Genomic DNA, 17,385 nt, shown 5'->3' with positions numbered 1-17,385 from the left:
TTCAGGTTGTCAGCTTTCAAATGAGACCCCAACCATGCATGTACTCCAAACAGTTCAAGAACAGCATTCAATTTACTTTCTGTAAATCTCAGTAGAAATTTCGGGCGGAAATTGCCCAAACCTTAAAGGGTTGGAAGTTAATGCCACCACTAAAGTCACGTGTTTGCAAGCCACCTATAGCTGTGGACATCACTGACATATAGTTGTTGCTATTATATTAGCTTCTAGTCCGCTGGAATGGCTGCACTCAGACCCCTGTGGACTAGTGATGCGTCATGCGCAAAAGATGCGACTCTAAGAGCTGATGCTTTGTAATGAATCAGAAGAGCTGACTCCCATCGAGTGAGACCCGCCTCCCAACTTCAACAATGTCCTCGCGAAAACCACGTTACTAGATTCTAGGTTAAAGAAGCTTGCCTTCAGTGACAACAGAGCTGTTGATGAGGCACTTCAGAGAATAAGTGCGGCAGCAGTAAAATGTACCCCGAGCAGCCAGCCACCTCTTCTATTAGAGGGTTAAGTTGAGGACAAGACACAAACTTCTGCTGTGTGGAAGCTCTTTGAAGAAAGAGCAACAGGAGATACTGCAAGGAGAAATCCTACAGCTGGTGCTGTAATGGAGGCGACAATATATCTTAAGCAGTGTTGGGCAGTAACGTCACTACAAATAGCGTCGTTAGTAGTTTAACTACATTTTTCTGTAACGACGTGATAGCGTCGTTGTTTACAAAATCAAAAAACGTTTCAACAGCTTAGCTGATCTTTTGGTCATGTAGCGCGGTAGCGAACGCAAAAAGCTACATTAAAAATGATTAATGTTGAACTGCTTGAAGCGGAGCTTTCTGCTCTGCTGCAGTCTCATCTCACACTTTCAAGGATCAGACAGTGACATCCTCTCCAAACGCCGACATGTCTGTGTCGACCAATAGAAGCGGAGGAACTGTTGATGTCATCATTTAACAATCCCTTCCTGCGATTCACTGGATCCACACACACACAGACGCTCGCTTCAGTTCGCTGAAGCAACCGAAGGAGTCAGAGTCACCGTGGTAAATAGTTATATGAGTTTTTGTGAAAAAAAACGGAGAAAAGTTGTTTTCAGATGCCTACTGTGCCAGCCCAAGGCGAAGTTTCTGTCAACTTCAAAGACGTCAAATACAAATCTGAGAACCCATATACAGGTGACTACCGAATACGCACAACCAGCAGCAATTAGCTAACCACCATATGTCAACCGCAGTATAAGATGCACACACAAACAAGCTACTTTTCAACATCTAAAATTCGCGTGGCAGTAAATTAATTAAATTAAGCGTAAGGTTGTGGTGGCAGTGTGTGAATATGTATAAATTGGGGGATTAAATAATTAAACTGATACATATAGGAGGGAAGAGGTATGGGAGAAAACGAGGTAACAGTAAAACCAAAATCTGTCTTCTTCAGTATTACTGTTAACACTAATGAGCAAATGGCTGAAAAAAATAACAGAAAGGGTAACAAAAGTGATGGCATAAATATCTTAATCTTACACTCAAGACCAAAATTGAGTTAAGTAGTAGTGGATACAGCACTTTGGGAAAGCATTGAATGATTTTACATAGATATTAGACTTAAGAAATAAAACTTGATTTAATACCCAACGTGAATACCCAAATTATGTATAATATTGTCTTACTATAATATTGCTTACTTTATGTGGAAATTATATCAAATGTAACCTATTATACCCTCCAATGTAAGTGGTGTGTTAATATAAGCTACTGTAACTTAATTATCAGATACATTATGTCTGCAATACAAACTAAAAAGAAAATCAAAACAATGATTTCTAATGTAAAAAGGTTGATTCATTTTAAATATAGCTCACATATTCCTCAGTGTATCAACTTACTAAGTTTGGAGCACTGAGAACAAAAATGATGGTTAATAATAAACAAGTCAGCATTTTCTTGTCTCCGTTTGACTGACTTCATTAGTCCCTGAAATTTTTTGGTAAGAAAAAAAAGTAACTTGAATGTATTAAGCTACTTTGTCCATATTGCTGTAGCTTAGCTTGCTACATTTCTGTGGGTCATAGCTTCAGTGTAGTAAAGCTTGATTTAACACGGAGTAGCTGGTAGCTTAGCTCATTATGGTTTCCAAGTAGCTTGCCCAACACTGATCTTAAGGAACCCCTCATCTAACAAGCAAATGACCCACTGAGCTTGTGGCAGACCAAGGCCTCAGTCTTCCCCCACCTGGTGAAGGTGATGGAGGAGGGGTTGTGTATTTTGACAACTTCTGTTCCATCTGAGAGAATCTTCTCAAAAACAGGGCAGGTACTCACTGAAAGAAGAAATCATATCAGTACATCCAAGCTCAGGCATCTGATTTTTTTCCTGAATGCCAACCTCCACTGAAGACATTTATACTGTTGAACACCGAGTTTGGTTCTGTTTCTGTTCTGGTTCTGTTGTGTGGGTTTGTGTGCAATGTTTTGTTCATTTGCTTTTTGTGCAAAAAAAGTTTGATTTAAATTATTTAACAAAAGTAAAGAATGCCTGTTTTTGTAACAAAAAATGCAGAAAATGAGGCAATTATGAGGCTTCTGATTAAAAACACTGAATACAGAATGGTTCATCAATACACAAATCATTCATATTTGCCAGGTTAGGCTAAAATATGAGGCTACAAATAATACTAATTTAGGAGCCGTTTGGGAGCCATGCCAAAAGAACCGGCTCTCTGAGAAGAGCTGAACTTCCCATTACTATTGTGGACCCTTGCATGTTTGTGGACATGAAAACTCTAATGCTGTCACCAGAGTTCTTGAAGGTGATGCCCGACTCTACCACTGTAGCAATTCCCACATAGTCTTCTTGCGGTCAAAATCACCGTCTATGACAGATGAGGGCTGACCCAATGCAAAGCAAACTCCTGGTACAATGGTGATCATTGCTCAGACGTTGGAACAAAAATAATATTAATGTGCAGTTATTGTAAAAGTGAAAACATTATGTAATAATTACAATTTTAATAAACTTTCAGGGAAGAAGTACAACATTTAATAACTGAAGTCCTTTAGATCAGTCACCACTGACTGTATGTATGCAGGACACTTTACTTCAGTGTAAAATTTGTGAAAGCTTTATTTTTTTTAGGTGATTTTGGGTGAAGAGTGATCAAGAAGCCTTTAAAAGCCCAAAGACAAAACTTTCTCAAAATGGGAAACAGTTGCAGAAAATGGTTTACATGCTATCATTTGCCATCAGTTACTCTTATGTAATATCAAGAACGAAAAACTAAAGTAAGGCACTGGGCAGCAATTTAACCCCAAACTAAATTAAGACTCAGTACTACTTGATGAAAAAGATAAATGGATTGGGGGAGAATGTGCAGAAGCCAAAAAAACTATGAAAGAGAGCCTGCAAAACAGAAAAACACGACGGCAACCAGAGACAGCAGCGGTAAAAGGGAGCAGGGTGGCATGGTGCCTGTGGACATAGTGAAGGCGATCAACGATCTTAAAACTGATCTAAAGGGCGATAATAATACTCTACAACAAGAAATTACTCAACTTGGACAAGAAATCAACGGTAAGCTGGATATGCTCAGGGCAGAAGTATGCAGTCTGTCGGACCGAGTGGAAGAAGCAGAGTCCAGAGTGGAGACAGTCGAGAGATGGGCGGCTGAAACGACTGAGGCCATAACCTCCTGCCTAAAACAGCAGAAGGCCCTACAACACAAATTAAACAACTTGGAATCACGCTCCAGACGTAATGACATCCGCATCTTTGGAGTGGCAGAAGGAGAGGAAGGGGAAGACTCGGTGCCGGAGTTTATCGAGGTGCTCATCCGGAGCAAGCTGCCGACCCCGGACGACATGGAGTTAAGTATCCAATATGCACATAGATCAGGTGCTCAGAAGCCCGCTCCAGACAAAGCCCTGCGAGCATTCATAACTTCCAGGACTTTGCAACCAAAGAATGGGTCTTAAAGGAGGCGTGGAAAAAAAACAAGACGGAAAAGATCCAGCTGAACAACAAGAGCCTCTATTTTGATCATGATACACGTCAGAGGTGGTTAAAAAACAGAAAGAATACAACAGGGTTAAAAAGGCGCTGAAAATGAAAGGAGTTCGTTTCCAGACACCATATGCAAACATGCAAATCCACTGGGAGACGGGAACCTGATTTTACAACAGCGCTGAGGAGGCAAGAGCAGAGCTGAGGAGACGAGGAATCACGGTGGAGGAAGCGACGCCGGCCGAGGGTGAGACTGACTGGGGAGCACGTCTGGGAGAGCTGCTGGGGTCGTGGCAGAAGGTAACGGGACATCAGGAGGCAGAGGATGACATCACCTGGAGAGCGGGTGACTTAAGCTTAAGAGTTTCAAGAGTGACCATGCTGCTCAGAGAGATGGTCCCCAGCGCAAAGGGGGTAAAAAAGATGAGCTAGAAACATCATAGGCCGGTAAGACTACTGCCATTATGAAACTGAATAATAAAAACTGGATTGGACTAAAATCAGGCTTTGTGGAAGCTATATTGTTAATAAATGTCTGGGAGTGACGACCTAGTTTTCAGTAGTTTTTGTTGGACTTTTAGGATGGTAGGGTTAGTTAATTTAAATGGCCTAGCCACCCTATACTCAGGACCCTATCTGAGTGATAGGATCTACCCTCAACCCACCAACGGGGTCTTGGCGAGGAATTATTTCCTCCCAGCTTGGAAGTCTGTTCTTGACCATGTTCTGTTGATTCTGTTCTATGTGTGTTCTTGTTTTACTGGGTTACTTGGGGGACAGCACCTTTACAAAGCTCTGCATGCCTTTTTTTTTTTTTGTTTGAATATCAATGTCTCATAATTTAAAAAAAGCTTCCCTGAATGTCAATGGCCTGAGAAGCCCAGTCAAGAGAAGTAGAGTTTTAGCGAAAATGAGGAAAGATAAGTCCCAAGTAATATTTTTACAAGAGACACACGCCAAATTTGGAACACAAGAAACTAAGAAAGTTTGGCTACTCCAATACATATTATAGTTCATGTAAAAATAACAGAAAGAGAGAGTTGTGATCATGCTATCTAATTCATTAAACTTTGAGTTAATTACAGAAAAAAAAGATGATGAAGGTAGATATGTAATAATCAAAGGCAGGGTAGAGAATGTTTTAGTCACATTTGTGAACGTCTATGTTCCTCCAGAGAGTAATAGACCTTTTCTTAAGAGAATATTTGAAGTGATCCTATCTGAGAGTGAGGGAATCCTTATTTGTTCGGGATATTGGAATATAATTTTGACTCACAAGCTAGACACAACAAGCACAAACAGACATGGATGTGCTAAATCAAAAGATCTCAATAAGTTAATAAAAGAGGCAGGTTTGATATCTATCCATTGTATGGACACTTCTTCAGACATCTGTCTGAAGAAGTGTCCATACAATGGATAGGGAATATACCCACTACTCAGCTACTCACAAAGTACACTCTAGGCGGGACTTTTTCCTGATGAATACTACAGATAGATACAGGGCATATGAGTGTACAATTGGAACAGCAGATTTATCTGATCATAGCATTATTTACCTAAATATACATCTAAATAGCAAACCAAGAAATACGATATGGAGGCTGAATATTGGAATTTTAATCAAAATATCCACAGTAGAGGAAATTAAAAAAGAAATTATTGATTGTATAAATGATAATAAAGATGACCAGATCGGCCCAACTATCATCTGGGACACGGTTAAAGCAGTTATGAGAGGGAAGCTGATATCAAGAACGGCTTATTTAAAGAAAACACGGAGATTTAAATATGATCAATTAGAAAAGGAATTGGAGAGACTTGAGAAACAACAACCTAAAATGACAATAAAGACATAATAGTTAATCAGATTAAAGATATAAGGAAACAAATAGAAAATTTAATTAAAGATGAAACAGAAAATAAAATGAGATTCATGAAGCAAACCTTTTATGAATCAGGTCCAAAGGCGACACGAATTTTAGCAAGGCGTCTTCAAATGCAACAAATAAAAAACTCAGTTCATAAGATTAGGGACCCCTCAAATTCATTAAAATATGAACCAGAAGAAATACATAGAATTTTTAGAAATTATTATGAGACCTTATATTCACAACCTGATAACACTGATGAAGAGAAAATAAAACGATACCTTAATTCATTGGACCTCCCTTCAATAGGCTTAGAGCAAAAATAAATATTTGACTGCCCCTATCACAAAAGACGAATTGGATAAAGCTATAAGTAGATTGGTGACAAATAAGAGTCCTGGGAGCGATGGATATCCAAATGAATGGTACAAGAAATTTAAAGAAGTCTTTGCTCCAGTATTGCTGGAATCATTTAATTGGACACTTGATAAGGCTATAGCCCCACCATCGTGGAAGGACGCCCAATATCTATTCTAAATGTAGATTATAAATTATTTACATCCATTACCACTAAAAGACTGGAGCGTTTTCTGCCTGATCTGATACACAAAGACCCAGACAGGCTTTGTAAAGGGACGTCAAACACAGGACAACATCAGACGCACCCTCCATATCATAGATCATGTTAATAAACACCATATAAATGCTGCCCTGATAAGCTTAGATGCCGAAAAAGCGTTTGACAAGGTCAGCCGGGATTTTTTGTATAAAGTACTACAGAAAATGGGATTCAATGACAAATTTATTAAATGTATAAAGGCATTGTATACTGACCCATCAGCCAGAGTTAAAATTAATGAACATCTGACAGACACCTTCAAACTTTATAGATGGACTCGACAAGGCTGTTGTGCTAGCCCTGCCCTCTTTGCAATTTTCATAGAGCCACTTGCTCAAATAATTAGGCAAGATGATGAGTTGACAGGAATTAGGATTGCAGGAGACGAACACAAGATAGGCCTGTTCGCTGACGATATAATTATCTTTCTTCAAAATCCAAATACAACGTTTCCTAAATTAGTAAAGATTATGGAAGAATATGGATTGATGTCAGGCTACAAATTAAACGTGTCTAAAACTCAGGCTTTAACTTTTACCTACAAGCCAAATAAAGAAACCAGGAAGAGATATAACTTTAATTGGAAAGCTAAGTCAATAAAATATCTAGGAGTGATAATAACTCAGGAACTTGACAGCACTTACGAGATAAACTATAAATTAATAAACACTAATATTCAAAGAGATGTGGCAAAGTGGTCAACATTAATCATGGATTTCAACTCGAGAATTGAGGTGGTTAAGATGAACCTCCTGCCTTGGCTATTATATCTATTCTTATCGCTTCCAGTTAGAGTACCAGATTCACAATTTACAGCATGGGACAAGCTAGTATCCAGGTTTATCTGGGCGGGAACCAGGCCGAGGATAAGACTCAAGACCCTCCATAAAGAAAATGGGGGATTGATGTTGCCAAGCTTTAGAGAGTACTACTATGCAGCACAGTTAAGGTATGTAGTGTATTGGTGCTCTCCGAGCTATCAAGCCAGATGAAAGACCATTGAGATGGGCCTGGACCGGGCCCCTCCACAGTCAAGATTAAGTGGAAAAGAACAGATGAGTCAGCAAGGTAAAAACTCAATTATGAGAGAAACATTTGAAATATGGTACGATGTGGTTAAAAAATACAATTTAACAGGAGATAGTAAACAATTGACTTGGCCTTCCCACACCCCCAGGTTCAGACCAGGAGTGTTAGACAAGACCTTTGAGAAATGGAAAGACAAAGGTATGACAGCTATATGTACACTTGTAGATAAACAGCAGTTTAAATTCTTTAGACAAATTAAAACTGAGTTTGGATTAGAAAATGGAGACTTATACAGATATCTTCAACTAAGACACTTTTATGAGACAGAAATTAAGAAGGAAATCTCAGTGGAAGGGAACATTGTGATTGAGGTGTTGACAGGTGCATACAAACAAACTCCTTTAAAAATTGTCTCTAAACTATACAGAGGGTTATTAAAACAACAAGGAAGAAACAGTGTACATGAAAATGAAATGGGAAAAGGAATTAAATGTTGAGCTGTCTGAGAGTGATTGGCAATCCATGTTTAAGACCCAACATACATCAACAAGCTCTAAAAGTTGGAGGGAGTTTGGTCGGAAAAAATTAATACGTTTCTTTATCACACCAAAAATTAATAATAAACAATTGGGTCAACAACAATACTGTTGGAGACAATGTGGGGAGCAGAATGCCAACCACTCTCATATGTTTTGGTCATGTAACAAAATACGGTCATTTTGGAACGGGGTTTTGAGAGTCATGGGTGAAATTTTTGGATATAATATCCCTAATGACCCCCGGTATATATACCTAGATACCAGACAATGTAATAGGTAAAGAAGATATTTACCTGTTTAATATTCTATCTCTTGCAGCCAAGAAAACTATTACAAGATCGTGGCTGAGAACTGATCCACCTGGGCTGAGTCATTGGATGGACATTATTGAAGAAATCCAAGTAATGGAACAACTGACCTACAGTCTACAAATCAAAACAGAGCTTTATACTGTAAGATGGACTAAATGGCATTTTTATGTGACAAAATAGTGTCTGCCCCCCTTGTATCATTGTTCTTGTGTTGTTGTCCTTGTTCTGTCTTATCTTTTCTGAAATGGAAAAACAAAACTAAATAAAAAGTATTAAAAAAAAGTAAGGCACTGTGTGTCTAATAATAGACACATGCCATCAGGGTGATGAGGATCAGTCACTAACATTGTTTGCAAAATAATTCAAATGTGTCTCCTATAAACAACATCACTTCCATTTAGTCTAAAGCAGCTCAGTAGAGTTCAACTGATTTGCTCACTCGAGGGAGCCACACAGAGCCCAGCTGGTCGGAGCCAACAGCAGATGAAGCAAACGTTATTTTGGGGGCTTTGCGTCACGTGTCTGAGCTACATTGTTATGTATGTACAGCGAGACTGTCAAGCACACTAAAAATAGGAGCTGCATTATTTCCCCCAAAATTGCTACTGTAACAGCTATCAAATAAAAAAGATTCTGACTTTTATACTAACAAAGACATTCAGTCATTCAGGCACATTTTCAGTCATGGTTCATTTTGTTTCACTGTCATCTGGATAGATCCACAGGAGGATAGGATGGTGTCGAGCAGCAAGAGGTGATCTTCTTTTGAATCTTGCAGGAAATTAAGCAAATGACACAAATCTAAATAAGCTCACTGCAAAAAATATTCCACTGGTTCTGAAATTAATTATGCCTAGACACTGTCCAAGGCATGAAATATTTGCTTAGATTGATATGCACATGTTACCACATCAGCAGCATCAGCAGAGATGCACGCGCACATGTCCTCTCAGTGACTGCATGTTTGTATGCTGTGTTTCTGCAGTGCATGACATTCTACCACTTGGAATAGAACTACTGATTGTATGGGGGGGGGGGGACAGAGACAGGACAGAGAAACACACACACAAAAAGCGCTGCTGGGGAACGAGAGACATAAACAGATAATAATGGAGCGACAGGGAGGGAGAGAGAGAGAGAGAGAAGTGGTGAAGCGTATGAAGAACGTTGTGAAGGCTCTTTTCAGTGCAGGAAAGCAGGAAAAATCTATTAAGGTAATTAGAGTTTCAGGAGACAAAGCGTAATTAAACAGAAACAGGCTATAAGCTATGTGTTGTCTAAATATAGCTTGTCCATATGAATCCAGCCAGACTGAGCAACATCTCTGCATCTCTGATGAAGTGTGTGTGCAAGCATGCATTAGATGGGAACTGTGTGTTTACAATGAGATCAAGAGAACGCTTGGCAGGACGCCAGCCTTGTAAAGCCCCAGGATTCCACATGGAAAACACTCACACACTCCACTCCATGTCACAAGGAAAACATAGAAAGACACACACACTGACAAGCCCACAGTGAAAACAAACATAAGGCATGAGAGTTTTGCATACTCACGGAGAAAGAGTCTCTCTCTCTCTCTCTCTCTCTCACTCACACTCACACTCACACACACACTCACTCACTCACTCACTCACACACACACACACACACACACACACACACACACACACACACACACACACACACACACACTCACTCACTCACTCACTCACTCACTCACTCACTCACTCACTCACTCACTCACTCACTCACTCACTCACTCACTCACTCACTCACTCACACACACACACACACACACACACACACACACACACACACACACACACACACACACACACACACACACACACACACACACACACACACAGCATTTGGGTTGAAGGAGAGCAAGAGGACAAAGACAATTTCTACCTGGGTGAAGCATGTGTTCATCAGCGTTCATCTCAATGTCACCATCTTCCTCGCTTTCTCTCTGTTCATCTCCAGCTCCTCTCCAGATGGAATGCTGTTCTTTTATGACTTGGTAAAAATACACTGTCCACCCACTGCCTAAAAACATCCATCCATTCTCTGCTTTATCCTCACTAGGGTCGCGGGGGGGCTGGAGCCTATCTCAGCTGACTCAAGAGATCAAAAATCAGCCAAGTGCGAATAAACATTTTCATTGGACACACTAGTGCATCTTATATTTAGTAGGTCTGCCTCTGTGTGTGCATACACATAGCATAATTTTTTTCCTGCCCACATTCATTGCAGGAATCAGCTGCTCTGGAATGGCACTGTGTTTCAACTCGCGGGTATTTCTATAGTTTGTGGCTGGCTTGTAAGATTGAGTCACTGCAATTTGATATTCTACTTTAGCCTCATGATATTTTGTGTGCAAGCTACATACATCAGTAACGTTTGATATGCTGCTTTAGCTGAGCCATTTTTGCTAGAGTTAATTGTAACCAGCATACAATTGCATGGCCACTGAAGGGTTAACTCCCCGCCCATTGGGTTTTTGACTTCTGCTGACGACAGAGAGAGGAGAGAGGTAGCAGAACTTAAGCCACAGAGAAATAGCGTGGTGGTAGAAAGGGAGAAAAATCCCAGCAAAGTCAGCTGAAGAACCAAGTTTCGCAAGTGATGGGAATTTACCAGTGCTGTTTACTGTTAGAGTAAGTGCAGTGAGTTAGTGCGGTGCTCAAGGGGTGAATGAGTCGGGTGATAATTACTTCTGTCAATGCTCTGATGAGTTAAGTAGTTACATAAGCTAATTGCATAGTGAGCCGCTAGCCTGTGCAATGTAACTACCTGATTCATGTCTGTGTGTACTGAGCTAAAAATGAGCTAAAACCAGTTGGAGTAAATTCCTGATGTGCTGACTGTTTTGAAATATTGTGTCTGATGCATTTATATGTATTTTCATTATGGTAAGAGTATGTTAAAATAACTATTGTTGGTTCAATTCCTTGAAAAGGGTGCATTTCATGTTAAATAATACATGTTAAGAATTCTTCTGTAATTTGAACAATGCAGAATAATTGCTTTTTGGAGTAAAATCCTCTCAAGTGTGCACTGGTAAGCCTTAAAACACAATAGGGTTTAAAACAGATACAAACATGGATTTTAAAATTGATGAGATCTCATTCATTTAAATACAATCTAGAATCACTTTGTGATGATGTATTCTGATTTGCTCTGTGATGTATGTGCAAACTGTTTTTTGACTGGATTAGATGATTGGATTCAGTTTTACTGAACGTGATGGCAAGCCAGACCCAGTAAGAATTGCCTGAGATGGACGTTTGAAGCAGTGTGACCAGCTGTCTCAGCCTTCACTCAGAGAACTCCACTCTGTTTCACAGGATCTCTAAGGAATACTCACCTTTACAGACATTTATCCTACCTAGGTAGAGTGAGAGAAAACACTAGCAAAAGAGTGACAAAAGAAAGGAACACAAAACCAAAGGAATCCTTTAAGAGTCATGAAGGACACTTCATAATTTATTTTTCTACTTTGTTTTTCTTATCCAAAGGGGTTAGTTATATTTTTGAGTTTCTAAATGTTGGTATTGTGTTGTCTTAACAGTTGTTTTGAGTTTTGTTAAATTGCAATAAACCTTGCCTGGGGACCAGACAGCCTTTATATTGTGTATTACAAATACACATAAAGTCAGTCTGGAACTGCTCCATTGAACCAAATCTAGCCCAGAGGCGGGACTACCGATCACAGCTTGAATTGGAGAGAGCCAATCAGCGTAACACACGTGTGACGCAATCACTAAGCAACCTAACAATTGCCTTTCTGCCATGATGTTTTGTAGTTTTAACAGCTTCCTTCGCCGTACAGGGGTCCTGAGGAAAATCTAAGCTCTCCCTTTCAACAGTGGAGGGCAGCATTACGCATTCTATCGTACAGCCTGCCGGAATTAAAAATACATCCTTTATAAAAAGAAAAGCTTTAAGAGCTGCTTCTTGTTGAGGTTTTAAGGACAAATTCAGCCCGTGCAAAACAGAGGAAAGCGCACGAGAGAAACCTCGCTCTGTTGCGGTCGCATCGTTAACTCCCGCCTCTGGTGCTCTGATTGGTTCGGTCTGATCTGCTCGGAGCTTGAAAACCTGTCAAAATGTGTCAATGGAGGAGGGCTAGACCGTATTCCCATATATCCCTTATAACGGGAATACAGTCTAGCTAAGCTAGGCTACAATAAACCTGCTGGCTGTTAAGTTGCAAATATATCTCTTTCTTTACTCACTTCTCTGAAACCTAGTAATCCACCTAGCTTTGCATTTGGCCCAAATTTAAGCAAGTGCTACAGAATCGCAGTGTGATTTTTTTTAGATGTTCTAATGTTCTTTATGCACTTTATTGATTTATTGCAATTAGTAACTGAGCATCCTCTTCATTACACAATACAGACGCCCACGAGTTACGCTTTTTATTGGTGCACCAAAAGCATGGAGAAAACTTCTGGGTGCAACTAAATTATGAGCTAGTGCAGTTAAATGAAAAAGTTAAATGCAGCAGTGCAACTAAACAAAATAAGAAGTTAGTCTGGAGCCCTTATAGTATTTGTCCTCATGTTTAACATTTTACAATTTACAATTATAACATAGTTATCACTGACTGAAGTGTTTATTTTCTAACCAATGTAATTATTTCATCTAATCTAAATGCCCATGGAAGAAATGATGTTTCTCAAAATGTTGAAAGTTCTGTACATTTCCTCAATTATATTAATGACTACAAACTGGCGGTACGGTGATGTACAGTGACAATTAATTCTCTGCTAAGTCATTTAACATGAGCAGTAATAGGGAACTTCACTTGAATAACGACACAAGTGGTCCCAGTACACTTCCCTGGGAGACATGATGTGTGTGCATTTCACTTTTTAACTGTACAATCTATTTCCATGTTCTTCTACTCTGAGTCATGCCACAGTGGCAGCAACCTAATTCAGATGTCCTGTCTCCAGAAAAGTTCCTCAGATGGGCAGTTCTGAGAAATCCAAGACCAGCTAAGGTACCAGTTGGACATGTCAGGAGAATCTCAGGTGTAAGACACCCAGAAGACTTCCTGATCAGAAGACCCAACCACTTAACCTGAGAATGTACGCTTCTTACCCTGTTCAACCAAGAAAGAGTTGAGTCTGGGTTCTTTTGAGTGATGATTGAACTCTACTGCTCTGAGGGAGCAGCCATGCTAAATACTGTGGAAATACTGTGGTTTGCAAAAAAGATTTTTCAAATTATTATCTAGTATTGCCAAATTGTTTAGTTTCACATTGGTAACTTTTGCAATATTTCACATTTTGTAAGTGGAGCAATCTAGTAAAGAAGTGACAGCACACTCCTCAAGTCTGGTGGATGGTATCTAGATGTTCAGTAGTAAGACAAAATTCAAAGCCCCGTACTGAACTGTTGCACTGATGCTGCGTTTCATATTTTCAATCGGTGAAACAGAGTGGCAAAGCACATGAGGGATGAAAAAAGTTCTTGGCCTCACTAGGAAACAAGGGGCATTATTCCCATTTTGGGGCATAACTGTATACAGTAAAGTCATGTATGACTGTCCACACAGACTCAAAATGTTTGAAGCACTAAAAGAAAAAAGGAGAGGAAGGTTTTGAGCTGGCTGCTGCTGCTTCAGGACAATCTGTCTGTCTAAACAGCTCAGGTGACAGAAACAGCTAAGTGTGAGTTTCAATTGTTGCTTCATGAACCAAACCAATCCAACCTGACACTGTCTGACTTATCAGTTTCACAAACGGAAACCGACATGTCTAGTGAAACAATTAAGATAAATTAACTTCAAAATGTGTTACTGTGACTCAGTATCTGTCGTCACCAATCTGTAGTCTCAAGCAAAGTTGCGCCTACTGAACTACTGGCTACACGTCACCAGCAGTAGCTGATCAACACCGCAGAACACAGGTCAAAAGTTCTTTATTAAACACGTCTAAGATATAAATAAACAAAGACATTGCAACAGAATTTTAAATATGTAAAATTTGCATACCAAGATTTTTTTATTTTTACTGCAAATGTACACTATATTGCGAAAAATATTCGCTCACCTGCCTTGACTCGCATATGAATGTAAGTGACATCCCATTCCAAATCCATAGGGTTCAATATGACGTCAGTCCACCCTTTGCAGCTATAACAGCTTCAACTCTTCTGGGAAGGCTGTCCACAAGGTTTAGGAGCGTGTTTATGGGAATGTTTGACCATTCTTCCAGAAGTGCATTTGTGAGGTCACACACTGATGTTGGACGAGAAGGCCTGGCTCTCAGTGTCCGCTCTAATTCCTCCCAAAGGTTCTGTTGGGTTGAGATCAGGACTCTATGCAGGCTAGTCAAGTTCATCCGCACCAGACCCTGTCATCCATGTCTTTATCAGGGTATCTGCAGGTTTCAGCAAGTCAAATTTAAGACTTTTTAAGACCTTTTTAATGCCGTCTTGAATTAAATTTAAGACTGAATTTTTAAAAAAAAATCCTATAAATACAAGCGATGGTTAGGGATCCCGCTGTACTAGAACCTCAATGAAACATCACACGAAAAAGATCGCCAATCCCCTCATTTGAGGTGTAGGATTGATGTTTCACCACAGTGTTCAAGATCATAACACCTCGGATTTGAGTGTTGCTGTCCCACCAAAGATAACCGTCAGGTCAGTGCTGCTAGCACCGGCGGTAGCAGCACCGGTAGCAGCGGCGGTTGTTGTTAGCTGGGGCGCTGGACCCACACAAAAATGAGAGATGCCCGGCGTTTGTTTTTGGCTCTCTGTCGCCATTTTATGCTTAGCGCCCTGCATGTGCGATTCGACCGCTTTATTTCCCATGGTGCCGAGTTTGAAATCCTTCTTGCAAAGAATGCACCTGGCCTCCTCGAGATTGGCAACAGGCTTGAACCAGCTTTGAAACCGACTGTCCTCCAGCCAACACTGCTTAAACTTGCACTTACCCATCCTGACTGACCGGTGACGCGAGGAAGAAAGGAAAAAAGGAGTCTGCGCGCGACTGAAATTAAACTTCCGGCGCAACTTTTACGTTACTCAAAGTCCCCCTGAGTAAAAAAAACAGACCCGACAATTTAAGACCACTGACTACTGTATTTAAGGAATTTCTAATGAATTTAAGACATTTTAATGCCTTAATTTTAGATACACGAATTTAAGATTTTTTAAGGATCCGCGAGTACCCTGTTTATGGACCTTGCTTTGTGCACAGTCATGTTGGAAGAGGAAGGGGTCAGCTCCAAACTGTTCCCACAAAGGTGGGAGCATGGAATTGTCCAAAATGGTTTGGTATGCTGAAGCATTCAGAGTTCCTTTCACTGGAACTAAGGGGCCAAGCCCAGCTCCTGAAAGACAACTCCACACCATAATCCCCCCTCCACCATACTTTACACTTGGCACAGTGCAGTCCGACAAGTATCATTCTCCTTGAAACCGCCAAACTCAGACTCGTCCATCAGATTGCCAAATGGAGAAACACGATTGGTCACTCCAGAGAACGCGTCTCCACTGCTCTAGAGTCCAGTGGCGGCGTGCTTTACACCACTGCGTCCGACGCTTTGCATTGCACTTGGTGATGTGTAGTTTGGATGCAGCTGCTCGGCCATGGAAACCCATTCCATGAAGCTCTCTGTGCACTGTTCTTGAGCTAATCTGAAGGCCACATGAAGTTTGAAGGTCTGTAGAGATTGGCTCTGCAGAAAGTTGGCAACCTCTTGGCACTATGCGCCTCAGCATCTGCTGACCCCACTCCGTCAGTTTACGGGGCCTACCACTTGGTGGCTGAGTTGCTGTCATTCCCACACACTTCCACTTTCTTATAATACAGCTGACAGTTGACTGTGGAATATTTAGGAGTGAGGAAATGTCACGACTGGATTTGTTGCACAGGTGGCATCCTATCACAGTTCCACGCTGGAATTCACAGAGCTCCTGAGAGCAACCCATTCTTTCACAAATGTTTGTAAAAGCAGTCTGCATGCCTAGGTGCTTGATTTTAAACACCTGTGGCCATGGAAGTGATTGGAACACCTGATTTTGATTATTTGGATGGATGAGTGAATACTTTTGGCAATATTGTGTATGTCAGTTCTAATGATCAGTTACTGGTCTTGTTGATTACTAATAATCAGTATCTGCCCTGAAAAGGACAAAAATGTTCAACTCTTAACATCTATACTGTCAGTTGCTTTGAAAATAAGAGACACAGAATGGTGTGTAATTGTTAACACACAATCACCACAACCTGTGTTGGTGTCCCCCAACCAACCATCCAAAAACTGAACTATGAAGGTACAGCGGCACCTGATCCAATCATGCTCATTTGAATCCTGACAGAATTTGGTAGGCTTTAGCCCTAACAAGGTGGAAGTTCCAATGCTAGAAACAGTAGGCATGTGTAATACAAAAATAAAGGCCAATAAACAGTCTTCTGGTTGCTCTAATCAAAGCTTTTCAGAAAACTCCCACCCCCCATCTTTCAGCTAGTCTCACCTGGTTCAGTGCAGTTTTTCTCCACCTCTGAGTAAAGCTTGGAAACATTGTCATCTTGTAGAAGGTGACGACTCTCCCACCTCACCTCCTGCACAACCATGGAGCTGGAAACATGACATCCTGGGAGGCAGAAAACAAAGAGAAAGTGGAAAGGTTAAGAAGAATTCATAAAGAACAAATTCACTGAAATCAGCCCCCTGGACAAACCATTAATGGAAGCCCAAAACCAAGAGAGATGATTTGGTGTAAGACAGCAAATACATCATTTTGTATGTTGTTTTATCTAACAAAACATGATTTCACAAAGAGAAGTTTTTTGTTTTTGTTCTGTTGTTTTCACAGATGAGTATTAGATAATGACTTTTGATTCTCCAAATATATATGTATTGTAGTGGTGGGCCATCAGGGCCTGCAAGGTCTTCTCTGCTGTCCTAAAAAATATCTGAATCACAGACTGATGTTAATTATATTTTGTCCATGAATACTTATTAACTAATTCAAAATGGTCTG

The 17,385-nt window shown here is 40.4% G+C and overlaps 1 protein-coding gene across 5 annotated transcripts in view; it reads right to left on the bottom strand.

Annotated features, from left to right (window-relative positions):
- The window catches only part of LOC110971188 (sodium/potassium/calcium exchanger 3-like), a 323,311-nt gene that overhangs the window by 201,912 nt on the left and 104,014 nt on the right, over window positions 1-17,385 (bottom strand). For 3 of the 5 annotated variants that reach the window (XR_007947010.1, XM_051959598.1, XM_051959597.1), the window contains exon 2: window positions 16,876-16,995. The exons of 1 other annotated variant lie outside the window; for it this stretch is intronic. Coding sequence is in view for 3 of the 4 variants with exons in the window: in XM_051959598.1 (XP_051815558.1) it covers window positions 16,876-16,995 (120 nt within the window). In the remaining variant the exon portion in view is untranslated. Of the gene's footprint in view, window positions 1-10,284; window positions 10,468-16,875; window positions 16,996-17,385 lie in introns of those variants that run through there. One more of the 5 variants, XM_051959600.1, reaches the window with a different exon arrangement.

This window comes from Acanthochromis polyacanthus, chromosome 15 (genome assembly GCF_021347895.1).
Source record: "Acanthochromis polyacanthus isolate Apoly-LR-REF ecotype Palm Island chromosome 15, KAUST_Apoly_ChrSc, whole genome shotgun sequence".
Taxonomy (NCBI): domain Eukaryota; kingdom Metazoa; phylum Chordata; class Actinopteri; family Pomacentridae; genus Acanthochromis; species Acanthochromis polyacanthus.
Note: the sequence above shows the minus strand (reverse complement) of the source record. Positions and strands in the feature narration are given on the sequence as shown.